We start from the raw sequence: 27,338 nt of genomic DNA on the forward strand, positions 1-27,338 counted from the left end.
GCAGCTCTCACTTCCGCCCCGGTGGAGGAAGAAAAAAAGGACGTATACAAAATCTAGGGACTTCCCTGTCCTATGTCTACGAAGGAGCTAACGGGTTATTCCACAGTTTCTTATGCCCTTTTGGAGACTGTTGCTAGGGCCGCGACGGAAGCTCTCGGGGGCCAGCTCCACGCGGGCATAGAGCGCATGCGCGGGAGGCAGCCGTAAGCCTGGTGAGATGGAAGGGGCGGAGCAGGAAGCGGCGGGGCGGAGCGGCGCGTTGGGTACCCGGAGCTGTGCGTGGGTTTAGCTAGCGACGGTTTTAAATCGCTCTTCCTCCCCGCCCCCCCACCTCGACTTTCCTCAGGATGGACGCGCGAGCGCGGGCCAAGCGCTACGAAAAGCTGGACTTCCTGGGCGAAGGGCAGGTAAGCGGCGCCCGACTGAGGGAAGGGAACTGGGAATCCCCCGGGGCTCCGACGGGGGGTCATTTAATGGCGTGTGCGCGGGGGCGGAGGATCTCGTTTCAGGGTGAACTAACACGGGGGGCATCGTTCCTCTTATTCTCTCGTAATGACATATCGTGCGGGTGGGAGCTTATTATATTTGTATCCTGCCTTTTTCCCTCCAAGGCAGCATACATGGTTCTTCCCTCTCCCGCCCTCTTTCTATCGTCACACTAACCTTGTGAGTTAGGTTAGGTGCTCAGAGAGGTCCAGGGCCACCTAGCGAGTGGAGATTTGGACCTGGGTCTCCCCAGACCTAATATCCAATACTCTAACTGGTACACCACACCAGCTCTTTGATATCATCATCATCATCATCATTTATCATTTGTTTTTGTTCTTATTGTAAACAGTACAGTGGTTATTATTTTTAATGGGGGGATATAGATAAGCGGGAAAGGTAACAGCGTTCCGTGCACCTCGGTGTTCAGTCATGCCGGCCACATGACCACGGAAGTGTCTTCAGACAGCGCTGGCTCTTCGGCTTTGAAACGGGGATGAGCACCGCACCCTAGAGTCGGACACGACTGGTTGGGGACACCTTTATAGATAAGCTAATTTAATTCAGGTGACCATCATATCTACTATTGTGGGCAAGAATCCCTTAGAAGAAATGGAGTAGCACTCATAGTCAACAAAAGGGTGGGAAAAGCAGTACTGGGGTACAATCTCAAAAACGATAGAATGATCTCAGTATGAATCCAAGGCAAACCATTCAACATCACAGTAATTCAAGTCTATGCCCCAACCACTGATGCCGAAGAAGCTGAGGTTGATCGGTTCTATGAAGACCTACAACACCTTCTAGAACTAACACCAAAAAAAGATGTCCTCTTCCTCATAGGGGATTGGAATGCCAAAGTAGGAAGTCAGAAAATAACCAGGATAACAGGCAAGCATGGCCTTGGTGTACAAAATGAAGCAGGACAAAGGCTAATAGAGTTTTGCCAACAGAACACGCTGATCATAGCAAACACTCTTTTCCAACAGCACAAGAGACGACTCTACACATGGACATCACCAGATGGTCAATATCGAAATCAGATTGATTATGTCCTTTGCAGCCAAAGATGGTGAAGCTTTATACAGTCAGTCAAAACAAGACCTGGAGCTGACTGTGGCTCAGATCATGAGCTGCTTCTTGCAAAATTTCAGCTTAAATTGAAGAACGTAGGGAAAACCACTAAACCATTCCGGTATGACCTAAATCATATCCCTTATGAACATACAGTGGAGGTGAGGAATAGATTTCAGGTATTAGACCTGATAGACAGAGTGCCTGAGGAACTATGGACGGAGGTCCGTAACATTGTTCAGGAGGCAGCAACGAAATCCATCCCAAAGAAAAAGAAATGCAAGAAAGCCAAGTGGCTGTCTGATGAGGCTTTACAAGTAGCTGAAGAAAGAAGGGAAGCGAAAAGCAAGAGAGAAAGGGGAAGGTATAGCCAACTGAATGCAGAGTTCCAGAGAATAGCAAGGAGAGACAAGAAGGCCTTCTTCAATGAACAATGCAAAGAAATCGAGGAAAATAACAGAATGGGAAAGACTAGAGATCTCTTCAAGAAAATTGGAGATCTCAAGGGAACGTTTTGTGCAAAGACGGGCATGATAAAGGACAAAGAAGGTAGGGACCTAACAGAAGCAGATGAGATTAAGAAGAGGTGGAAAGAATACACAGAAGAACTATACAGGAAAGATCTGAATGTCCATGATAGCCATGATAGTGCGGTCACGGAACTTGAGCCAGACATCCTCGAGAGTGAAGTCAAGTGGGCCTTAGGAAGCATTAGTAACAACAAAGCTAGCGGAGATGACAGTCTTCCAGCTGAGCTGTTTAAAATCCTAAAAGATGATGCTGTTAAAGTGCTGCATTCAATATGCCAACAAATTTGGAACACTCAACAATGGCTGCAAGACTGGAAAAGATCAGTTTACATTCCAATTCCAAAGAAGGGCAGCGCCAAAGAGTGTTCAAACTACTGCACAATTGTGCTCATTTCACATGCCAGCAAGGTGATGCTCAAAATCCTACAAGCTAGACTTCAGCAGTATACGAACCGAGAACTACCGGAAGTACAAGCTGGGTTTCGAAGAGGCAGAGGAACTAGAGATCAAATCGCCAACATTCGCTGGATCATGGAGAAAGCAAGAGAATTCCAGAAAGACGTCTATTTCTGCTTCATTGACTACGCTAAAGCCTTTGATTGTGTGGATAACAACAAACTGTGGCAAGTTCTTAAAGAGATGGGAGTACCAGACCACCTTACCCGTCTCCTGAGAAACCTGTACGAGGGTCAAGAAGCAACAGTAAGAACCAGACATGGAACAACCGATTGGTTCAAAATTGGGAAAGGAGTACGACAAGGCTGCATATTGTCACCCTTCTTATTTAACTTATATGCAGAGTACATCATGAGAAATGCCGGGTTGGATGAATCAGAGGTCGGAATTAAGATTGCCGGGAGAATTATCAACAACCTCCGATATGCAGACGATACCACCCTAATGGCAGAAAGCGAAGAGGATCTCAAGAGCCTCTTGTTGAGGGTGAAAGAGGAGAGTGCAAAAGCTGGTTTGAAACTCAACATTAAAAAAACGAAGATCATGGCATCTGGCCCTATCACTTCCTGGCATATAGAAGGGGAAGAAATGGAAGCAGTGACAGATTTTATTTTCTTGGGCTCCAAGATCACCGCAGACGGTGACTGTAGCCATGAAATTAAAAAACACTTGCTCCTTGGGAGGAAAGCTATGGCAAACCTAGACAGTATAGTCAGAAGCAGAGACATCACCTTGCCAACAAAGGTCCGTCTAATCAAAGCTATGGTTTTCCCAGTAGTAACGTATGGCTGTGAGAGCTGGACTATAAGGAAGGCTGAGTGCCGAAGAATTGATGCTTTCGAACTGTGGTGCTGGAGAAGACTCTTACGAGTCCCCTGGACTGCAAGGAGGTCAAATCAATCAATCCTAAAGGAAATCAACCCCAACTGCTCATTGGAAGGACAGATACTGAAGCTGGAGCTCCAATATTTTGGCCACCTAATGCGAAGAGAAAACTCTCTGATAAAGACCCTGATGCTGGGAAAGACTGAAGGCAAAAGGAGAAGGGGACAGCAGAGGATGAGATGGCTAGATAGCATCACCGATGCAATGGATATGAACTTGAGCACGCTCCGGGAGAGAGCGTAGGACAGGAAGGCCTGGCGTGCTATGGTCCATGGGGTCACGAAGAGTCGGACACGACTAAACGACTGAACAATAACAAAATAGATAAGCTAAAAGAGTGGCTTTACCTTTTCATAGAATCATAGAATAGTAGGGTTGGAAGGGGCCTACAAGATCATTGAGTCCAACCCCCTGCTCAGTGCAGGAATCCAAGTCAGAGCATCCCCGACAGATGGCTGTCCAGCCTCGTCTTGAATGCCTCCAGTGTGGGAGAGCCCACCACCTCCCTAGGTCATTAGTTCCATTGTCGTATTGCTCTAACAGTCAGGAAGTTTTTCCTGATGTTCAGCTGGAGTCTGGCTTCCTGTAACTTGAGCCTATGATTCCGTGTCCTGCACTCTGGGATGATGGAGAAGAGATCCTGGCCTTCCTCTCTGTGGCAACCTTTCAAGGACTTGAAGAGCGCTATCCTATCTCCCCTCAGGCTTCGCTTCTCAAGGCTAAACATGCCCAGTTCTTTCAGTCTCTCTTCATAGGGTTTTGTTTCCAGTCCCCGGATCATCTTTGCTGCCCTCCTCTGAACCCTCTCCAGCTTGCCTGCTTAAAGTGCAGTGCCCAGAACTGGACACAGTACTCCAGATGAGGCCTAACCAGTACTGAGTAGAGGGGAACTAATACTTCCCAGGATTTGGAAGCTATGCTTCTATTAATGCAGCCCAAAATAGCATTTGCCTTTTTTTCAGCCACATCACATTGTTGGCTCATATTCAGCTTGTGATCGACAGCAATTCCAAAATCCTTTTCGCTTGTGGTGTTGTTGAGCCAAGTATCCCCCATCTTGTAACTGTGCATTTGGTTTCTTTTTCCTAGGTGCAGAACTTGGCATTTATCCCTATTAAATTTCATTCTGTTGTTTTCTGCCCAGCACTCCAGGCTATCAAGATCACTTTGAATTTTGTTTCTGTCTTCCAAGGTATTAGCTATCCTGCCCAATTTTGTGTCATCTGCAAATTTGATCAGCATTCCCTGCACCTCCTCCTCCATGTCATTCATAAAAATGTTGAAGAGCACTGGGCCCAGGACTGAGCCCTGTGGTACCCCGCTCATTACCTCTCCCCAGTTGGAGAAGATCCCATTGAGAAGCACTCTTTGAGTCCGATTCTGTAGCCAACTGTGGATCCACCAGATCGTTGTTTCATCTAGCCCACTTTGAGCTAGTTTGCTCATCAGTATATCATGGGGCACTTTGTCAAAAGCTTTGCTGAAGTCGAAGTATATGATGTCCACAGCATTCCCACAGTCCACAAGGGAGGTTACCTGATCCAAAAATGAGATCAGATGTGTCTGGCAGGATTTGTTCTTGACAAATCCATGTTGGCTTCGAGTAATCACTGGCATTGTTTTCAAGGTGCTTACAGATGGATTGCTTTATCATCTGCTCCAGAATTTTCCCAGGGATTGATGTCAGACTGACTGGTCTGTAGTTCCCAGGTTCCTCCTTTTTACCCTAGTTTGTTTTCCTCATGATCTGTGGACTAAGAGTTTGCACAAAGGCTTTGCAGAAAGGGACACCTCCTCACACACAATGTTTTTCCCAGGTTTTTATGTTGTGTCTGATTTTTGTTCTTCTCTTTTAAAAAAACCCAGTAAGCTTCTGGCTTCTTGAGATCTAATGCAGCTGCTGTAGGGGGACCTACAGGACCAGGTTCTTTTTTTCTCCTCCCTGAACTCTCTAGGTGACCTCAGGTAAATTATAACTCTGTTTCTGCAACCCATCATCTCTACTGCCACCTGTGAGATAGTTCAGTATTATCATCCCAGTCTTGCACACTTGTTGTAAGGATTTAAAAAACAATATAGTTGTAGCACTTTGAACACTCCAAATGAAAATAATAAGCTTCTGTAAGTTTTTCTTCATGTAAAGATGGGAAATTCACCTAAGAGTATTTTCAGTATTATCATTATAGTAGGAGAAATAGGCTGGAGACGGGATAATTTGATTCCAAGAGAGATTACCGGTCTCTCCGGATGAGTATGTATCCTCATCCCAGTTTTCTCTTTGACAAACTGGGTTTTTGTATTTCAAAAGCCTGAGGCACCTGTTTTACCAGAAGTGGCACTTGCTCAAATGAAATATGTCTGCTGTGAGAAGCCTGTCTCAAAGCATGCTCAGTTCTTAAAAACTATTGCTCACCTCACTGTGGCTGAACATGATTTATAAGTACAGCACCTGGCACTTTCTAAATCCCCAACCTTTTTTACCCTGTGGGTACTTGTGAAATCCTAAGAAACTGTTGTGAGCGCCATCAGAAAGGAAGAATGTAGGAGGCACATAAAAATGGATCCTCTTCCATTTGCATGCTTTTTAAATGGGATCTCCCCCAAGCTAACATTATATTGTGCATCTGTCTCAATGAACGAAACTTCGAAACTTACAGTTCCAGTCCTTGGCCACAGCGCCATGGTGAAACAACATGAATTGAAGCCACAGGTCCCTATGATTTTTTTCATGGATTCTTCCCCACTCCCCCAAACCATCATGAAATAACAGAACACACTGGTGGACACTGATGTGATCTGTAATTGGGGGGGGGGGGATCACTTGTTTAAAAAAAGTCATGAGAATCCATTAGGATCTGTGCCATGGTGGTACTAGCAAGCATAAGATAAGTGATTTCTATTGTGCAATCTGTAGACATTGGTGTCAGCTTTAATTTGATGGTAGTTTGCTTGGGTGTGGGGGATGCCTTGTTAAAAAAAAAACCATGAAGATCCATAACTCAGATCAGTGTTTGCATACAGAAAGTATATTAAGGCAAGACCAAGAAACAGGATGAGTGACAGCAGAGCCAATCCTGTTGTGTCTAGGCAGCTAAGAATGGGGTCTGAAATTGAACCCACAGGTTAAGAGAGGTGCCCCAACTGAAGAGAAAGTATGGAGCTGGGGAGAAGGGGATCAGAAAGAAAAGTAGTAGGGGAAGCCACAGGCTGGGTGTAATACTTCAGCCTCAGTGATCTTATTAGGTGGGAAGCAGGGAGATCTGCAGAATCTCCCAGCCATTCAACCATCTCACGGTTGCCCTTTTGAGAGATGACCCCAGAAATGTTAGCATTTCCAGGAAGTGAGCACCAGTGCAAAAAACCATAAGGTGCACAAGCAAGGAATCACACACACACACTGTGTCTGCCTGCCTGCCTGCCTCCCTTTCTCCCCCCTGCATTTTGTCTGCCCCCACAGAGGAAGAAAGAGACCGGATGGGCCAGGTCTGCTACCGTCACCTCCAAAAACAGGCAGGCAAAGAATGCCTGTCCCCCTCTATGTTCAAAGAGAGAAGTGTACTGTGCTTGCTCTGCTGCCACCACCCCCAGCAACATGCAGGCAAACAAGGAAGGGCCCCCACTTCGCTCTCATCCTTCCACAGAAAAGAAAGCAGTGTAATAGAGCTTGCTCTACTGCCTTCAACCACATGTGGGCATGGTATGACCCTCCTGCTTCATCTGCCCCCTCCCTCAGCATGGTATCTGCAAAGGGCCTTAATGACCAATGCTGCCATATAACTGCCCACCTCCATCGCCACCTCCTTTTGAGTGTGCCCACACACCTACTAAGCACAAGGTGGCGCCAGCACCACAGCTTGCTTGCTCAGAGACTCCTCCTCTCCTCTAGCTGAGAAAGGAAGGGAGGGTATTCCTTCTGTTGTGCCAGTCCAGCCAGAGGCATGTTTCAATGATGTGCCAGATGCAGGCAGAGCAAAGAACTGCTGTAGGCACAGAGAACAGAACAAAAGCCTCGCATGGCTAGGTTTCTTATTAAAAGAGCCCAGGCCCTCCAGACACGGTCTTGATGGGCACATGTGCGCCAACAGGTGCTATGTTGGAAACCCCTGCTGTTAATAATACTGTACTAGGTAGGTTACTGACTGCTCACAGATCTGTCTTTTGGGCACTCCGTAGGGTGTGTGTCCGTTGGCATCTGCCCTTTCCTGTTATAAAGGCTTACGACAACAACCTGACAATGAACAGCAAAAGGAACTGTTCAAATATAACCATTTAAAATATGCCACATGCGTTCTGTGTGGCAGTTTGTTGTTCTTATCAAAGCTGCTACAGTCAGACCATTTTCCTCTTCCAGATCCAGACAGATGAAATTGTGATCCATTGGTCAAACCTGGCCACTGCAGCTCAGAATGGGAGTAAAAATGTTTTGGGTCAAACTGATCATTGCTGGTCACAGAATGCTATTGCTATGCACTGGGTCAAGTGTGCCAACTTAGTGTAGACCAGGGCTGGGCAGCTTCAGATTGTCTGGGTCCAATTTCCCACCCCTGGAACCCACAGTGGACTGCGCCCACCTACCCTGCCAGCTGCTGAAGTCACTGCTGCCAAATTGCTACCAAAATGTTGCCTACTCCTGGTCTAGATCGATTGTTTAATTTGATGGTTAGGAAGTGTTTCCAAAATGGAGTTTGATGGGCAGTGGCTAGAGAACAATTGGCAGTTCCAGAATCATTGACAAGGGAGCAACAGGTCTGAGTTTTCCAGCTAGCTGGAATGAGAAGGTGGTGGATGGAAGAGGGAGAGGCTCCAAGTAGTGTGTGTTTGCTTTTGGGAGGAGCTGACTCTAGACTGATGCTATCTGTCTGGGTGCCTGTCTCTTGCCCCATGCTCAGCCATAGACAATGTAAAAGGTTCCATAAGTCTCCAGTCTCCTCCCATTGAGAAGGAAATGAAACCCTGTAGCATAGCACCTAGAGTTTTTCATTGATCAGGCAAGTAACAATGCATTACTTTTCTGCTACACAGAAAGCCGTTCTGAACAGGAATTATGCAGTGTGTGAATGGATTGTCATGTATAACACTCTCGCATGTGATAATGTTTCAGATAGCTTTGTCTTAACAATTATGCTGTGTCTCTTCAAATTCAGCATTTCACTTTCCTTCGGGCACAATCCTATGCATGTTCAGACAGAAAAAAAGGCCTATAACTCCCAGCATGCCCCAGCTAGCATGGCTGGCTAGGGAATGCTGGGAGTTGTAGGACTTTTTTTTCCATCTAACCCTGCACAGGATTGCCCCCTTAGTTGCTGGTTCTGACTAGCTCAAAGAGCAGCAAAACAAAGAATATTTAAAATTGTTTAATCTTTTTTACAATTTTAATTATAATTATTTGTATTAATTTGTCCCCCACCTCAGGAATATATTATACAAAGGCAAGCTAAAGGTTTTCTGAACAAATAAAACTAGATTGTGGTGCTACTATGTTATCAGAAAACTGAACTATTAACAATCAGGGTTTTTTCCCTTTAGTTTGCTACTGTTTATAAAGCAAGAGACAAGAATACAAATCAGATCGTTGCTATTAAAAAGGTGAGTATGTTACTTTGCCATTATTCCAAGATCAACCCGAACCATTGGCCAAGCCATAGTCTAGAGCTGCTTGTCTTCATCTGTTTCCCATCTCCTCAACACTTTTATTTTAATAAACAGTAGTTCTGGAAGTGGAGTAACATAACTATAGTTTCCAGTTCAGACATGCCAAACTATAGTTCGCAGGAACCATATTTTGCAAATCCACTTCAAACCATGGCTTGTTGACTGATTGCAAACCATGGTTTATCAATTTAGACATAATGCTGCTAAGCTATTGTTAAAATTTCTAAACCATGGCTTTGTGTAATGTGTGAATTGAGCCAGTTGTGTCACTTCTCTCCTATCATGGTGCCTGACTAGTGACTTCTAGCATCTTGAAACTCCAGCGCAGTGGTTTTCAAACTGTGTACTTAGGACCCCTGGGTTTCCTTGTAAGTTTATCAGGATTTTTCATTGAGGTCATCAGTAATGGCAGAGTCTCTCCTGAAAGACTGCTTGTCCACTGCTACTGATCTTGCCCTGCAATATTCAGGTGCAGGAGGGTGTTGGGTGTGTTGTAGGTCACACTGTCAGTTCAAATAAGGCAATAGTGAGACCCAACAGGCCTGGCCAGTGCCCCACATGAATTATGTGTGCACCCTTGGAACAGACTTCAAAATCTTCTGCAGTGTACTGGGGTTTTGTGGCAGAAGACCATGTGTTCCTCTGCAGACAACCTGAATGCGAAAAAGATTCACAGGAAACAAAGTCAGAAAACCACTGCAGAAAAGCCGCATCAGCTGCCTGTATATCTTGAATTTTCATAATAATGAAAAATAACAATTTAATCAAGCTTCAAGCAAATCTTGTTGTACTCCATAGCTGTCATGAATATCTTAAAATAGTTTTCAAAAGGGGTTTCTAGCACTTTGCAACTGAAGCAGGAACAGCTTGAGCTCAGCAAGATGCCAAAGGGATGCTAATACCCAGTAAGGTCAGCACTCAATTGGGTGTAGCACACTGATCTACAGATTTGTTCTGTGGAGCATTTAAAATATTTTTGGCCTCCATGATTTAAAGTTAGCTTATAAATCCTGGCTTGTTTGGCTGCACTTAACCTTAATCCTCGGTTCCAGCATAACACAACACTATCCCCTCCTGGTTTGTTGACCCGCTTGTGTGAAGGGAGGACAAGTTGCATGCACATTGCACCATGCTTGATTCTTCATATCATGGTTTATTAAGCCAGGATTCCTGGTTTAACATGACATCTGAACGCAGCCAGTGCATTGGGTCTGGCCATGTCTATGTGATTGTGCATAGCTTTTATAAGCACTAAAACCTACTCAAGTGTTTAACCAAAGCTGTAGTCCTAAGCACATTTGGTAACTTCCAAGTAAAGATGTATAGGACTGAGCTGTCACTCTATATTCTTATAGAACTACTGTAGTCTCTAACTTCAATTTGGTAATGGCAATGTTGTCTTATTAATTAAAAACAATACTCTATTTTAGATCAAACTTGGGCATAGATCAGAAGCGAAAGATGGTAAGTATCTGAAATACACAAATATGAACAGACTACTTTGCATATGCTAGAATATCATTACCACAGTGGTAAAGGAGTTCATGTCCTCGGGACCAATTTATCTCTTCAGTTCGGAGTGGAAAAGATAAAAAATGAGAAGTATAATTCTGTTTCTTTTGAAGTAGACCAGTAGTATAATATTCTCAGTCCACTGTTATTTAGAGGAAATAAATATAAATGTTTCTGTCCGTAGCTCAAAAATGCTTTTTTCCTTGGACATCATTTTAAGTAGAATGTACATTGTGAAAAGTTCATTTACTACAACATGACCACAATCCAACAGAGTTGAAACAAGCTTACGTTTATTTATATTTAAATTTCTATTAAAATAATAACCAAAGTGACTTACAATAAGAAATACAATATAATAAACAATAATAAAACATTACATCATTAAAAGAGAACCATAAGACATCATTACTAAATGTCAGTAGTAAAAACATAAGAAATAGCAGTGCTTTATCAAGAACAACATAAAAACAGGTTACTGATTAAAAGCTAGCATAACTAAATAAGTGTTTTCAATCTGTCAAAAGACAGAAAACGAAGTAAATCTGCACTAGGTGGGAGTTCGAGTTGTGGCACCACCACAGAGAATGCCCTGTCCCTTGTCTATCTAATATGGACAGTACAGAGAGCAGGGCCTTCAAGGCTGATCACAGAAGCTGGGACGGTTCATGTGAGAGTTGGCCATTTCTGAGGTGGCCTGCTCCCAAGCTGTTTATGGCTTTAAGTGTGGATACCAACACATTAAATCAAGCCTTGGAAGAAATGGATACCCAGTGAAGCTGATTTCTGAAAGCAGTAATTAATTGTTAAATTGTAGCCTATAATAAGTAAGACTTGTGGGAGATTCTGGAGATTGTTATGGTCGTGTTATGGGTATAGGTATGGATATGTTATGAAGCAAAGTCTCTGGAAAAGAGGAAATGTCGCTAAAACCTCTTGGACTCTGTCCAAAATGAGTCCTTGCCTTTCTATTATGGAAGCAGGAAAGATGTGGATTATCGTCTCCTTTTGTCCTTGCTGCTAATTTCCTTCCTAGTGTAGAAACACTGAAATGTGGTGGAAAGTGTAACGTCACAGGACATCTGCAGATGTCGTGTGACCTTGTTTGAACAGCAGCAGGCCTATTGTCTAACTCACTCAGGATGGAGGGAATGGGAACTACAGGGGCCTTGAATACTCTTCTAGAATATTTCAAGCTAGGCCCTGGAGCTAATCGGAAATATTCACGAATTTGAAAAAAACCTGAAGTAGTATCTTGCCCATGAAAAGTTGAGCATGGCCTACGTTGTCAGTTGTCGTTAATATTATGAAGCCTCTTTAACATGGTGTCAGGCCACTAGTCCATGTAACTCAGTCCAATGTACTCTGACTGGCAGTGACTCTTCAGACTCAGGCAGAAATCCTTTCCAGCCTTCCTTTTAACTGGAGATGCCAGAGATTGAATCTGAGATCTTCAAAATGCTCTACAATTGAGCAAAAGTCCCTTACATGGAAGGATTTTCCAAGGAACAGAGATCTGCTCACCTCAACAAAGGGACTTCAGGATCTGAAGCCACTACCTCATGACCATAAAGCATGGGTATGTGGCATAAATCATTGAGGCAAAAGTACCAGCACCTCCTCCTCTCATCCAGGGTGACTTTGAGATACTTGAGGTAGTACAAATGTATCTTACTGAGGGTGGTGTAATGGTGTTACAACTTCCTTGTGTTTCTTTCAAATCAGGTATCAACAGAACAGCCCTTAGAGAAATAAAACTGCTTCAGGAGCTTAGCCATCCAAATATTATTGGGGTAAGTATGAAATGCTGTTTGAAGGGAATACTTTTTTTTGTTATCCGTTGCATATTTATGGATGTAATCACTTCAGAATTGCTATTCCTGTAAGAGAGGTTTCACAGATTGTCTATTGTTTTTAGAGCTGTTAGCATTCCAAGTGTAGAGAATGATAGTTAATGGCTAGGAAAGCCACGTGGATATTTGACCCAATTCATACTTTATTGGTGTATTGTCACGTACCTATAGTTTCTTCCCATTCAATTAAGTAATGCCTGTTAGAACCACATGGGAGGGGCAAATGACATGCTTCCTTCTCAGGTAAATGTTGTTTATGTTCATGTAGGAAGGAATCATTTAAATTGCCCCTCCAATGTGGTTCTGACATAACCACCAGAATGATGTGGGAAAAGGCAAAGGAGAAGCGGTTCCTGTTCAGCTGCTGTAATAATGTGAATCAGGCCTCAGTATTGGCCTCCCTCAACTGACTTCTTGACCTGAAATAGAAAGAATTGAGATATCACATCACACCATGGTTTGCACTAACTCTGGTTTAGAAACCCAAGCCATGGTATGATATTTCAAAAGTACAGCCAAACCATAGTTTACAACTTGTGTTTGTTTCATTTTCTACCTGCTCAGTATGCCTGTTTCTGAGGTACAGAGGCATCCACATTTGGAACAAAGGTCATAATTATGCTTTATTCATTCAGAAAACTTACCAACCCATTGTTTAAAAATCCTTAATCATTGGTGGTAGTTATGTCTGAACTGAACCAAAGTGTTAGAAAACAAAGGCATTGTTTCTCTTCATGTGGTACACCATTCTACATAAGTTAAAAAAAAAAAAAACATAGTAAGGCCAGAGCCAGTGTTGACACCTGACCTACTCTGGAACTTGCCAGCCCCCATGGAGCAGATGTTGGGAGTAACTTAATTTTTTTTCTGGTCCAGCATTCCAAGCAGTGCCACATGGCTGGATCTAGCATCACTTTGAGACATTGTGGGACATTAAAAGTGTGGCTAGCCCCAGTATGACTGCTCAGTGTGGCTTGTTGTGGTGCCACCACAGCCAGCTAAGCCTGCTAGAGCCCTCTGTCAGAGGAAGGGGCCCACCACAGGAGACTTTGCTCAGGGCCCCTTCAAACCTGAAGCCATCTAAGACACAAAAACACTTAAATAATTTGTGTGTATTTTTCTTCCAGCTGCTTGATGCATTTGGACACAAATCCAACATTAGTCTAGTGTTTGACTTTATGGAAACAGATTTAGAGGTAAGACTGCTTAAACCAATAAGTGTCCACTGGCATAATTGTTCCCCTCCAGAGGCAAACTTACCTGGTTTTAAGCATTCACTTTGTTTTATACTGAGGTCAAAAGTCATGGGGAAAATGTAACAAAGATTGGAGAATGAACATGGGGAGGGCAACAGAAGGCAGTGCAGAGTGTACCTCTTAAGAAAATGGGATCATTAACTCCCACATAAAGGATGTAGTTTTATGCTTGGAACTGCTTCCTATAATGCCTCCATGAGGTCATCTTTCAGGTTCCTTCAACTTCACCTTTTCTTTGAAGCCTTTGGCACAACCTCCAGTTCCAGTACCCTACTGCAACTAAACCTAACTGTGTGTCATTGCAATAATTGCATATTCTTCCCCTGCCGCCATTTACCTCCCCTTCCTCCATTGTCACCCTTATGTCTGTTTTTAGATTGTAAGCCCCTTTAGGTATAGACGTGGCTTCTCATTCTTTGTAAAGTGCCATGCACATAGATGGCACAGTATAAATGTTTTTTGAAAACCAATAGAAGAACTGAGGAAGAATAGCTTGCATAGAATAACAGATGAAGAATAGCTTGTATAGTGGGTTTTGTGCAGCTGCAAGAGGATGCAAGTGTACAGTCATAATTTTTAATAGTAAAAGATTTAAGTTAATGTAGAATTCCTCAAGGAGCGTGCCAAGGTTACACTTATGACTGGACCCCCTGAGCAACTCCATAAGGATCTCTTGCCTCCTTAAGAGTCCCACTTTGTTTCTTTTAAACTTCCCTTTCCCAGTAACATGGGGAATGGGGCTGTAGATGTGGGGTAATTGACACTCTAGACACAGGGTTTAACCACAACAGTTTACTAGTAGATTTAAAGCAAATAAATCACAACTGAAGGTATTTACACAATACAGCTGAGTGATACAAAAGGCCCTAAAAAAGTAAAAGTTGCAAAATGTCAGTTCCTTTGCCCTAGCTGTCCTTAGACTTTTCTAGGCTGCTTCTTCCTACTCAGTCTTCATCTTCTGCTCTCACTTCAGCCTCTGGCTCGGTGCGCGTGCGCGCGCTCTCTCTCTCTCTCTCTCTCTCTCTCTATATATATATATATATATATATATCCTCCTCCCTCAAAACAAACCTGAAAAAATTAAACTTAACCAGAGAAATGAAACTCCTCCTCCCAAGGTTACCCCCTCCCAACAGAAAACTCCAGGCCTCTAAGCCTGATCTTTTTTTCCCTTTGCCTCTATAGATCTCAAACCTTCACAGAGGGGAAATAACTGTAATTGCTTAGGGTGCTACCCATTTGATGCAATTCTGCATAATTAGTATGAATATATTAAAATATATTAAAAGGGCTTAGATGTTCATAGAGCAGTTGAACAATGTGAACTTGCTAAATAAGTAAGCTCTGGTATTATTTGCATAGCTCTATCAACGCAGATAGTGTTTCCTAGAGTAAATACTGAAAATAAAGACATCAGTAGTGAGCTTTGTCTGTATCCAGTGAACATTTTGTTACTGGGAACATTGGTGTGATTCATTTTAAGACCTTAAGATTTTGCAATTTGTAAAATGCATTTCTGTTTTTTTACAGGTTATAATAAAGGACACTAGTCTTGTGTTGACACCTTCTCACATCAAAGCATACATGCTGATGACACTGCAGGGTTTAGAATATTTACACGAACACTGGATTCTTCATAGGGTAAGTGAGTGTTGGCCTCTGAAATGCTATGATTAAGGTTTGGAAACACACTGTGATGACATTCCATGTAAATGCCCTAATCTTAACCTTAATTAAAGAGTTCCAGGGTCCTCTTTATTTGGTGATTAAAGAATGCCCAAAAAACGGATATAACAAATTAATATAAAAAATAGAACTGTAGTGAGGATATTTAACTCACAGAGGTTCAGTTTGCAGTGTAATATTTAAACTAAATCTAATCTCCTTCTGTAAATATTTTGTTACAGATCATGTTGTTGTCCTTCTAATGTAACAGTGATCATAGTAAAAGTAGAATCTTTCTGAAGGATAAAGCCGATACTCTTCTAAAAGACTTGTGTGTATAAACTTAACTTACATTATATCACCTTGGTTCATCAGTATGTTTAAGTAACCTGCTTGCAATCCTAAACAGGGTCAGTCTGGCTGTAATGGAAAAACTTACTGTTTTGTCAGCATATGTAGCGCATAACCTACTGATCAATTAATTGGTCAGTATTCCTCACCCTAAACTCTTATTTGCCAGCAGTGCAAATCTGAAGCCCTGCTCTTTGAACTGCATGTTGCCCTAGAGGCAGAAAACAGATATGGAAGACACAGTCTACTTTAAATTCACCACTGTAGTTTCTGTACGTCATCTCTGTCCTATGTGTACTTACATATAAGTTCCACTGCTTTCAGTGGAGCACATTTCTGATTACAGATGTAGTACTATGCATGTTTAGACAGAAAAAAAGGCCTACAACTCCCAGCATGCCCCAGCCAGCACAGCTGGAATTGTAGACCCCTGTTCTGTCTAAACATGCAGAGGATTGCACCCTAAGGGTATTTTTGATCCCGTATAGCCCTTTTTTAAAAATGAAGTATTTATTCTCCATATCTTTTCCCCCCCCCATTAAGGATCTTAAGCCAAACAATTTGCTTCTAGATGAAAATGGAGTTTTGAAACTGGCTGACTTTGGTTTGGCAAAGTCTTTTGGAAGTCCAAACAGAGTTTACACACACCAAGTAGTAACAAGGTAAGAAAGAGTTCCCTCTTTCCCTTCCCATGGGGAGGGGAACCTGCATAAGAGTCAGTATGGTGTAGTGGTTAAGAGTGTCAAACTAAGACCCAGGATCAAATCCTCATTCAGCCATGATGCTCACTGAGTGATCTTGGCCAGTCACCATCTCTTCACCTAACCTATTTTACAGGGGAAGAGAACCATGTACACCACCTGAGCTCTTCTGAAAATGTAAGGAATAAATACTTTACAAACTGGGCCCATTTTTAATACTCAGTAACAAATTAACCAGTTCAAATGGATAACATGCCATTTATGAAAGTTCTGCTGAATCTTAAGGAGCGTGTAGGCATGTGTACAGAAGCAAAAGTCAGGAAAGTACCTTGCTACTTGAACCTGGCTGCAAGGAAATCTGAAACATCTAGTCAAGACCTCTGATGTGCATCAGTGGTTACTACTAGGGCACATTAGCTAAGCAGTGAGATTCTTCAGTTTATATTGTTCCTGAAGATTGCTATTGAAGGGAGAAATTTGGTTGAACTTTTTAAAGCATCTCAATATTGTTTTCTTCAGATCTTTGTTTCACTTTTCTTTAAAGTCAGTGAATTACAGAGTACTAACATAAACAGTTGTTTACTCACCCTTGTTTTGGGTGAAGAAGGCAATATGCTGTAAGTTTGGAGGAAACTTTTTAGAGGAAAAACAAGACAAGATGTAAATCTTCAGACACAAAATAGAACTGAGTTTGTATGCACGCATCAGAGGGTGAAAAGCAGCATGTCTCCGTCTCTTTTTCAGGTGGTATCGAGCTCCTGAGCTGCTATTTGGTGCTAGAATGTATGGCGTAGGCGTAGATATGTGGGCAGTGGGCTGCATATTGGCCGAATTGCTGCTAAGGGTAAGCCCTGAACACAGTTGACACGTGCTCCCACGCTTGCACAAAGCTCAATATTTTGGTACTTTAAAGTAACACCTATCTGATACCAGCATCTACTGTTATCGGTTTTAGGATGTGGTACATCCTTAGAGCATATCAAGAACCCTTTTTCTGTTGAGGGCTGTATTCTCACAGGAGCAATTTGTCAGGGGCTGCATATTGACAGTTGGCGAGACCAGAGGTATAGGAGGGTGGGTCAGCTGCCCTCTCTTTGCCCCCTTTTCTCCCCCCCTTTCCCCCCTCCCCTCTTCCTCCCCACCCAGCAAGTTGCGTGGGGGCAGCGGACAGATTACTGTATGCCAGGGGTATGAAGTGGTTGCTTGCAGATTGCTTTTTCCCCTTCCTTCCAGCGCTCCATCCATTTTGACTTCTCTCCCCCTATGCCATTTTCCTATCTCTTTCTCTCTGGGCTACTCCCACCTGCAAGAAATTAAGCCAAGGGCCACGGGTTGCCCACCCCAGGAATAAAAACTTTAAGTCTAGAGAAGATACAGTCACAATTTGAAATTGCTTACTAGAAAAGTTTAATATTCTAAGGCTGAATTTGTTTCTGTATAAGAGTTCTGAACTTCAGTTAATCAATCTTGAAAGCCACTGTATTCATTTCTCTGTAGGTTCCATTTCTGCCAGGTGACTCTGACCTGGATCAGCTCACAAAGATATTTGAAACCCTGGGTACTCCAACAGAGGACCAGTGGCCTGTAAGTTGTTTGACTAGATTTAGAGCTTATGGGTTGGATACAGATTTAGGCATGTGGAACTGGGCTGGCGGAAGCAGACTTCCCCACCCCCTCCTCCCCACAACAGCCCCTCCAACCCCCTGAAAATGCTGCACAGAGGGTTGGGGCACCCTGCTGAATGGGGTAGGCTGTGGTGCTGGGAAAAGGGGAGTCCTCCAAAACTGGATGAAGCACCTTCTGTGAGCAAAGCCTACCCCATTCAGTAAGGTTCCCCAGAACCCCTGTGTAGCATTTTCAAGGACTGGTGTAGGGAGATGGGGGTGGGGCAGTCTGCTTCCACTAGCCCAGTTGTGAATGCCTAAATCTGGATCAACCCAATGTATTACAGATCAGGACTGTTGTGTACTTTTAACTATTCATTCTGTAGCTGCTGTCTCTTCAGTGTAAACAAGTGTAAAGTGATGCAAAAAATCCCAAATTCAAGTATAATGTGATGGGATCTTAGCTAGCGGTGACAGACAAAGAAGGAGATCTTGGGGTTGTGGTGGACAGCTTGATGAAAATGTCAAGCTGGTGTGTGGCCACTGTAAAAAAGGCAAACACCATGTTAGGCATAATTTAAAAAAAGAATTGAAAATAAACCTGCCAATATCATATTGCCTTTATACAAATCTTTTGTAGAACTGTACTTAACATACTGTGTACAGTTCTGGTCACCAAACCTAAAAAAAAGATATTGTAGAGCTGGAAAAAGTGCAGAAAAGGGCAACTAAAATGATCAAGGGGCTGCAGCAACTCCCCTGTGAGGGAAGGTTATCATAGCTGAGATTGTTTAGCTTGGAGGAAAAAGGGAGACATGATAGAGGTGTACTAAATTATGCATTTTGTGGAGAAAGTGGACAGGAAGACATTTTACTCCCTCTCCCATAATACTAGAACCTGGGGTCATCCCATGAAGCTGATTGGTGGAAGATTCAGGACAGATAAAAGGAAATACTTCTTCACACAGTGCATAGTTAAACTATGGAATTCGCTACCACAAAATGTAATGATGGCCACCAATTTGTATGGATTTAAAAGAGCATTAGACAGATTCCTGGAGAAGTCTATCAATGGCTACTAGTCCTAATGGCTATGTGCTACCTCCAGGTCCAGAGGCAGTATGCTTATGTACACCAGTTGCTGGGGAACATGCACGGGAGGGTGCTGTTGCACTTGTGTCCTGCTTGTGGGTTCCCAGTCAATAGCTGGTTGGCCACTATGTGAACAGAATGCTGGACTAGATGGACACTTGGTCTGATCCAGCATGGCTCTTCTTAGGTTCTCTTTGCTACATTGTTTCCCCCTTTTTTCCAACAGGGTATGACCAATCTTCCTGATTATGTGACTTTTAAAAGTTTCCCTGGAATGCTGCTTCATCACATCTTCAGTGCTGCTGGTGATGATTTGCTAGAACTGCTGCAAAGCTTATTTACATTTAATCCTTCTACCAGAGTCACAGCTACTCAGGTATTCAAATTTACCCCCATAAGCTTACAACTTGTTACTGCCATTATTTGTCAAAAAAATAGAATCTGCATGGCCTCATGGGCCTTATTTAACTGAGTGTTGCAAAAGAATACATAGATCTTCTTTCATACCCATCTTTAACAATGTGACATCTTGGCAATGAGCTCTGAAATAAAAATAGGTTGGTGTCAGGGCAACCATTTCACACCTGTTTCTGATATCCTCAATGGGTTTTTCAGTTTGCATTCTGATAATTGCCTCAGGGAATAGATAAAATGAATGATGCTATTTGAGTGGGAAAATGCAAGTGTCCAGGGGCTGCCTCTGAAGAGCTTTGTGCGACAGGATTGCTGGCGAAGCTGCACTATCCACCTAAAGAGAGGGGAAGAGAAGAGCCACCCTGGCCAACTGACCAATGTCACCAACCACTTGCGCCAGCAGTGGGCTAGCTAAAGCAGCTGAGCTGAGCGGGAAAGGGAGAGATGGAAGCTGTGGGATGTGTCTCCTACCTGAGCAAGGCCTATATGTCATCTTAGTGGGGAGAAGAGGCAGTATGCTTGAACTTGCAGCATTTAGTGGCCAGTTGGTATTCTTCTTTGGCTCCTACAGCAAGCAAAGAGAAGGAATGGGTGGTGAATTTCCACCCAACTGAGTTTGAGTCCGAGCATGGGGAGCCAATATGGCAAGTGGCCATAGCGCCTATGGCAGAATGCAGATCTTTGTGTTAGGATTTCATTGTAAGTTGCCCTGGGGGCCCTATTTGGGCTGAAAGGCAATTCATAAATGTATAAATAACATGAAATCTTTCACAGCAGTCCTATAACTCTAATTATCTGAAACTATGCAAGCTTACTTAGACACAAGTGCCACTGAATTCAGTGGTGCTTAATCCCAAGTACATTGTACTGCAACTTGAAGACATGTAACTTGAGCTCTTGGATTTTTTTTTTTTAAACAATGCCTCTGAAATGAAGGGCCGCTTCAGCCCTTTTTTCTGAGCCACCTATTGAGAACTGCAAATTAGAAACATGTGTTAAAAGTGGGACTGTTTGTACCTCTTTATTATTGTGAGCTTGTAACTATTCACTGTGGCTGTTCTTTGTGGTCTTCATTTCTCCTGGTTGCTCACCAGAAGTTTTGCTTGGCATAAACCAAAGATGTGGAAACCTACTCAGCACTATGGGCCCTGTCAAAGTACAGCAAGGCTTGGACAGTAGCGGCAAGCATGCCTATTAGTGGTAGATAGCTAACATAACTTGGGTATAATTTTATGAGTACAGCAAAGCTAGAGCTGGTTGATTGAACTGTATTTATCCTATACAAGTAGATCCTCCAACAAAATGTTGCACTATGGAGTGCTGTTCAGTGTTCCAGGCAATTGGCCCATGCCATATTTTAGGATATTCCATTCCATTCCATTACTAACTCTTCTTCAGTGTTCTGTTCTTCCCCTGCCAACAGACAGTCAGCTTTCCATGCCCACTGAACTTGCTCAGTTTTCCTTAGATTTATTTGGGGGCAGGTGCCCCCTTAGCTTTTTCTTCTAAAGATTGTACTTCTGCAAGCATGTGGGTTCCCCTCTTTTTTTTTGGATGGGGCCATTTTGGCTGCATAAAGACGTACTTAGAGAATCTTCGCTATCAGTATATATAGGCACCATTCACATACAATGATGAAGTAGACTGCCTAGCTTACTGTTGAACAAGCAGCATGTTGGTGCATGCAGTCCCTTTGTGTGAACAATTTGGGAGGGTTCAGATGTCATGTGAAGCTCATTCTTCCTGGTTAGCTTTACCCACTCATATGGAGGGAGGAACAAACAGGTTCTATGCACAAGCATCCTTCTCGTTCACAGTAAACCAGGATTTGTGTGAATGCAGCCATGATTATATTTTTCAATATGCCCCTTTAAAGTTAATCCATGAACATTCTGTTGTAGTGTCAAAGCTCTTTGGACCACAAATAGCTAATGGGACAGGGAGAGGAGGAGAGTCAGGAACCTTTAATGTCCAGGCTGCAAAACTGTATATCAGAAAGTGCATACAGTCCTATTCTTATTAAATATTAACTACACTATACAAATATTTTGATTACATGCAATGCACTGATATATTTGAAAACAACTGCAGATGAACAAAAAAACCATTAATTGCTCCAATCTGTATACAAACAATGATCCTGGAGGAGGAACGCTCTTAGCTAGAGAACACTGTGCTCAGAGCTTTTTGATCTGCACTAAAAAAAATTACTTCAACTTAAAGCCAGTATCACATGAGCAGACTTCCACTTGCTCTCCTCTCCCCTGCAGCCCCCCGTACACCTTCAAGATATGCTCTGGAGGGTCCCAGCAATCAGATTTGTGGGAAGGGTGGGCAGGGAACTCTGCAGGGGGAGAGGAGAGCAAGTGGAAGTCTGCTGACATGACATTGGCTTTAAGTCAAAGGTATTTTTTCAGTGCAGAATATTAAAAAGCCCTGGGCACAATGTTCTCTAGCTAAAAGCATTCCTCTTCTATAATCATTGTTGGTATCCACATTGGAGCAATTACACCATTCTGCCAGCGGTTTCCATTGCACTGGCAGATGGTCGGGCACAACCCATTATGTCTAATCAATCCAAATTCTGTGCCAAGAAAAGCTAAACTATGCAACTTGAACAATCTTACGTAATTTTGCAGTTATTGCTATTTTGCATAACTTATTCTGGTTTGTTAATCATGAGAGAGCAAGGATTATGAATTTCCACCCTCTACCACTGAAACTCTTATTCAGCTACCTCTGTCTGATATTGCAGAAAGCATTAACCGCATGCTTTCAAGCATGTCCATGTAACCATAAAAGCTAGAAAATTGCTTCTGCTTTTTTAAAATGAAAACTGAAATTCTCAGGACCACCTACTACATTCTGTATTCCTGCAGAATGACAGCATGTAAAAAACTCTGACTGGACCCACTGTTAAGTCTGTGTTCTTCTTAAAAGATCATAATACAAAATAAATATTTTTCAAAGAGTATACAGAATTGAGACTGTGAGGAACCCTCTCACCTCTACCACCTTTTTCTTCCCACCCACCCATACGTTACTCCTAATTAGCCAATAAACATATTAAGTACAGATCTTCTGAAGAGAAATTTATGACTGCAGGGCTGCATCTTGTTCTGTCCTCTTTAAGGCACTGAAACACGATTATTTTAGTAATCGACCAGCACCAACGTGTGGAAGCCAGCTGCCAAGACCCAATTGCCCTGCAGAAGCCTTGAAAGAACAGCAAAATCCAGTTCCAAATTTGAAGAGGAAAAGAATAGATGGAAAAGATCAAGGTGACAATGTTATTTTAATTTTTTGTTTGTTAGATGTTAAGTTTGTTAGATGTTAAGTTAAAATTTAAACAGTCTTACAATTTGTTCAGTCATAATGTAATATGTAATTTACTGGTCTCAGTCCAGATTACCAGTGTGTAGTCCAGCTAGGGATGTTGGAGAAATCTGCAACAGATGCAAATGAGTTCAGATTTCTTTTGAGTCCAACCTGCAGATTCTGCAGTGGACTGGCTTTTTCTGAGTCACATGGATTCCTCAGACTTGTGGACCAGTTTTTCACCCTTGGGGAGGATTTGCACTAATCCGCATTAGTTAATGTGCATTAGCACAAGTACATCAAAATTCTGGTTAAAAAGTTCTGATTCCGTCAGTAAGAGGATGACTGAACTAAAGATGCCTTACAATCCACAGAAATACAAATGGAATGATTTTTTTTAAAATCCACAGGTCTAACCCCAACTTACATGTGCTAAGGCTGTATTGTTACAGTAATCATTCACAAAAGAATGTATGTTCGTATGCTAGAGTCATGTGTGGCTAGATTACTTCCCCCATCTAATTCAGGCTCTCATTCCAGCAGGCTTGTCTGGACTGAAGCACCATCTAAAAGATACATATTCAGCCACACTTCCTGAAATCTCTGGAAAAGAATGCTTTGCCATTTTTATAATCAACTTACTCTATTGCTCAGCTACTCTTATGATTTAAGGCTATTACTTACAGTGTGCTGTTACAAAAATGATTTCTGTAGGTTGACTTTTTTTGGTTGTAGGCATCTTATAAGTTATAAAACTGAGCAGCTGAAATGTCAGTTGGTCAGATTGTCAAACCACATGCAGTCAAAGCACATCCATATCATGAACAGAATTAGTCATCTCTCTTAATCATACACCTTGCCTTAATTACCACTACACCATGAAGATAAAGTGCTTTGAATATTGCAGCTGCATGTGAAGTACCTTCATTAAAAAGATTGTGAGCTGAAATGAAAAAACAAAACCTATGGTTTTATAACTGATGGTGGCTTCACACATGAATGGCGTCTCGATGTTGTACATTTCTTGAACTAGCATGTGGGCATGTGCCAGGGGCTTGGAGGCACTTCACAGGGAGAAGTGCCCCAGGTGAAAGACAGCTTTGATCCTTTTATTTGTACCACAAAGTTGTGGTGCCCCACTGTGTTATAGGTGGCACTGATCTTTTCTGCAGTCCTGCAGACAAATACTTCTGGAGGGTTATTTACAAAAAAAAAAGAGAGGAAAGGATAATAAAAATATTGGCCAGGGGCAGCGGGGAGGGTAGTTCTGTCACTCTGCTTGAGGGGAAGTACGCAAAAACAAAGTTTCTGGGAGGGAAGGAAAACTATACACTTCCCTCTCCCACTGAGGTTCAGGGCTGCCTTAGTTGTTTCCAAACAGTTGGGGAGAGCTGCCAGATCTGAACTCTGCATCCCGAAAGCCTCTGTTTTCTCCTGTGTTGCTCTTTCTTTCTCTTCCCTCTGTTAGTAATCCTTCTGGCAGCTGCTCTCCCCTTCTTTGCCTGCAAGAGGATACAGGATTGTATTCTTGAAGCTGAGGGCCACACCCTCCTTTCCCAGCCTGTATGAATTATCCTCCCATCTGCCATTAGCTGCTCTACATTGCCTCTTAATTGTAATGCAGTGGAGCCACCATGGGAGAAGCTAAGCTTGTTTGCCAGCGAGGGTGGTTGCTTAAAAGTAACTTGTCAAGATGGGGCTGATGGTGTCACATGAGCAGAGCTGGCTGGCTAAACACACATATGTGAACTAGCCCTGAATCTGTGTAAAGGTGCATTCAAAAGATATTTGCCAATTTTATAAAAAGGCTAAACAGGATCTATCTCTTAACCTTTGTTTCTCTTAGGCCCAGTGCAGGTGTAATGCTACCTGATCTCCTAATCACTGTGAGATCAGGAGTACTTCATGGTCTTGCATACTCCTTTGGAAACAGTCAGGCACAGAGTGTCTTGACTTTTTTTCATCTTACAGCAATAATGACTAGTTAAACTGTCTTACGTTAAATTTTACCTCTTTTTTTTCTCCTAGGATTACCCAAAAAATTGGTGTTTTGACAACTGTGGAAATGGGGATAATAAGTATTATTGCTGCTGTGATGTCTGAAAAGAACATATGTGAGAACTCAAATACCAACTGAACATGGATGAAAGCTAAATTTGTAAATGTATGTAAAATGTGTGTAGTATTTCTACTCTAAAAACTATGTATTTTATTACGGCTTTTAAAAAAGAAGAAAAGTGTTTAAAATGGCTGAGTGTTTGGTAATATTCTCTAAATAAGATACATGGAATTCTGCATGCACTACTGCTGAATGAAATCTTGTACTAGAAATACCCAGGGGACATGGAAAATTGTACATAAACCCCCAGTACAGAAATTGAAAGTATGTGTACAGATTAATCTTTGTTTCCCCAGTATCTGTGCTAGACAGAGGGGAGGCAAAATGTGTAGTAAATTTCATTCCAATTCCATGTGCCAGTGTATTTATGTTAGGGATCTAGTAAGATGGAAAGGTTTCATTGTGTGCAACTATGAAATGTTAAACGACATAATGTCTGTTTGATTTCCCCTTCCTCTTGTCCTGGATGACCAGACTGTGATTCAGAGACAAAAATAGTCTTCTGCAGTGTAAAAGGTAGGAGTTGGACTTTGGTTCAATCTAGGTGAACTAGGGCAAGGCACTTCTCTCAGCCTCAGTGTCACACCTACAAAATCAGAGTAGGTTTTGCCTCTCAAGGAGTGTTATGAGAGCAAACTGGTTGATTGGCATTTCTCCAGGTCCACTCATGAGAGTCACTCAAAGGTGAGCTCCTAACGTACATTGTTGAGACCACTAAAATAATATAGTAGGGTGCCAAATGGAACAAGAGTAATCGTTGTGGTGCAATGGCACAAAAATCCTGTTCCAGTCACAGTCTATTAATAGTACTGGCCTCAAAGGTGTGTGTGGGGGTAGGGGGGACTGGGCAGGGGGAAGATGTTATTGATTAGTCATTATCCAGAGTACTGTGTTCATTTCTGGCTGTGTCTGAGGGAAAACATCCAAAGCTATTTCTACAAAGGTTAAATCTCCACTTCCCAGTAGTATATTGAATAGTATAGAATTATTTGCATCTGAGGATTAGCTGGGCAACTTCAGATGATTCTAAGGCAGTAGAAGGGATAGCAAAGTGAAGGAGGGGGGAAAGGTAAGGCTCAATTTCTACCAGTAAATGACTTTATATATCCTGCTATCCCCTAAACTTTCATTTTCTGAAATTGCACATTGACTCCCATTGCCCAGGTAAAAAGTATGTTTGCATTTGACAATCTACTTCCTACACTTTGCTCTTTGCTTGTAGTAGTAAGTGATACCAGATCATTATCTTGGCCTCTAAGGGTTTTGCTACTTAATGAACTATACTTTTATTAACATTGGCTTGACATTTTTTCCCATTCATCTTGCCCTATGATAAACATATTGTGACAAGTGTCATGCATTGAAAATTCAGTTTTCTGAGAAATGCATTTCACTGCTGTGGCCTTCAACATGGGATAGGATGTTCTTTCTCGTCTGGGATAGGGTCGGGGAGAGTAGTTCTGGTTCGAATGTAGCATCCATATAGTACTTGTAGGAGAATGTTTGTCCTTGTGTCAAATATTTTAGTGCCATTTTCAAAGAAGATAGGAAAAAGTCCAGGCCATCCAATCCAACTTCCTACGTTAAGGCAGAATCTTGATCACATGGATTTTAGCAGTAGAGTGTAGCTTGGCCCTAGGAGAGAGACTCCTTCCTCAGCCATGAAGCTTAGTGGGCCACTCCCCGTAAGCCGAACCTGTCTCACAGGGCTGTGAGGATAAAATAAGAACGTGCCATGCGTGCCACCCTGAGTTAGTTAGTCTGAAGTGTGGGCTAAGAAAAAGTTTGAAGTGTAGACTCTGGAAGCCAAACTCATGTTGGATTCTTTCACAAGAAACTGCTGGTAAATAAAACTGCCTTTGAGAGATGTCTCTAGACTGAGCTCTGCCATTTGAAAAAGATCTGCTACTGAACCCTGGTAAGCCTTGGTTCAGATTATTCCCTGAAATACTGCTTGTGGGTTTCCTAGAAGCATCTAAGTCACTGTGTGAAACAGTTCTGGACCTTTGGTCTGACCGAAAAGGGCTGCTCTTGTAAGGTCCTATGTCAATCCTAAGGATTTATTTTGTGATTGTACACCTGATTTTAACTGATGTTTTCTGTCTCCCCCTGTGGTTCCTCCTTAACCATTTTTATCTGTAAGGTTACCCCATGTATCACTAGTTCATGCAATATGTTTTCTTGTACATATCCCAGTGTTTCCTGGTCCTTCCAGTTGAAGCTTTTATTGTGCAACCCTTCCTCATTCAAAGACTTTTACGGGTGGTCTTCCACTCATAGCCCTCCTGTGTTTTCCCACCACTGCTTCCATCTTTTTTTCCTTACTGCAGAAAACCCATTAAGGGAAAAAAGATAGAATTCAGGCACAAT

The 27,338-nt window shown here is 42.5% G+C and overlaps 2 protein-coding genes across 5 annotated transcripts in view; both read left to right on the forward strand.

Moving 5' to 3' along the window:
• CDK7 (cyclin dependent kinase 7) lies at positions 1–27,159 on the forward strand. 4 transcript variants are annotated; one of them, XM_084833354.1, is made up of 13 exons: positions 1–212; positions 347–407; positions 8,958–9,017; positions 10,514–10,547; positions 12,321–12,388; positions 13,576–13,644; positions 15,235–15,345; positions 16,264–16,382; positions 17,166–17,265; positions 17,919–18,005; positions 19,344–19,493; positions 22,665–22,812; positions 24,878–27,159. In XM_084833354.1, exons 2-13 carry the CDS (start codon positions 348–350, stop codon positions 24,901–24,903), a joined length of 1,032 nt encoding a protein of 343 aa, XP_084689480.1. In that variant the 5' UTR covers positions 1–212; position 347; the 3' UTR covers positions 24,904–27,159. The 4 variants fall into 4 exon arrangements, with proteins under 4 accessions (XP_084689480.1, XP_084689479.1, XP_084689481.1 ...); XM_084833353.1 differs by lacking the exon at positions 1–212 and having other exon boundaries at positions 270–407; XM_084833355.1 differs by lacking the exons at positions 1–212; positions 13,576–13,644 and having other exon boundaries at positions 270–407; positions 24,878–26,263.
• SERINC5 (serine incorporator 5) overlaps positions 24,925–27,338 on the forward strand; it is a 62,848-nt gene continuing 60,434 nt past the window's right edge. Inside the window, exon 1 of the mRNA XM_084833357.1 lies at positions 24,925–25,013. Within this exon, the coding sequence (XP_084689483.1) occupies positions 24,993–25,013 (21 nt within the window). The 5' untranslated portion in view covers positions 24,925–24,992. The remainder of the gene's footprint in view (positions 25,014–27,338) is intronic.

This window comes from Heloderma suspectum, chromosome 2 (genome assembly GCF_057233095.1).
Source record: "Heloderma suspectum isolate Gila_16-S chromosome 2, 16-S_ref, whole genome shotgun sequence".
Classification (NCBI taxonomy): Eukaryota; Metazoa; Chordata; class Lepidosauria; order Squamata; family Helodermatidae; genus Heloderma; species Heloderma suspectum.

Bases quoted from the DNA above. Each gene is read 5' to 3' on its own strand.
- CDK7 (XM_084833352.1), top strand. From the start codon at position 2,022: ATGGGAAAGACTAGAGATCTCTTCAAGAAAATTGGAGATCTCAAGGGA.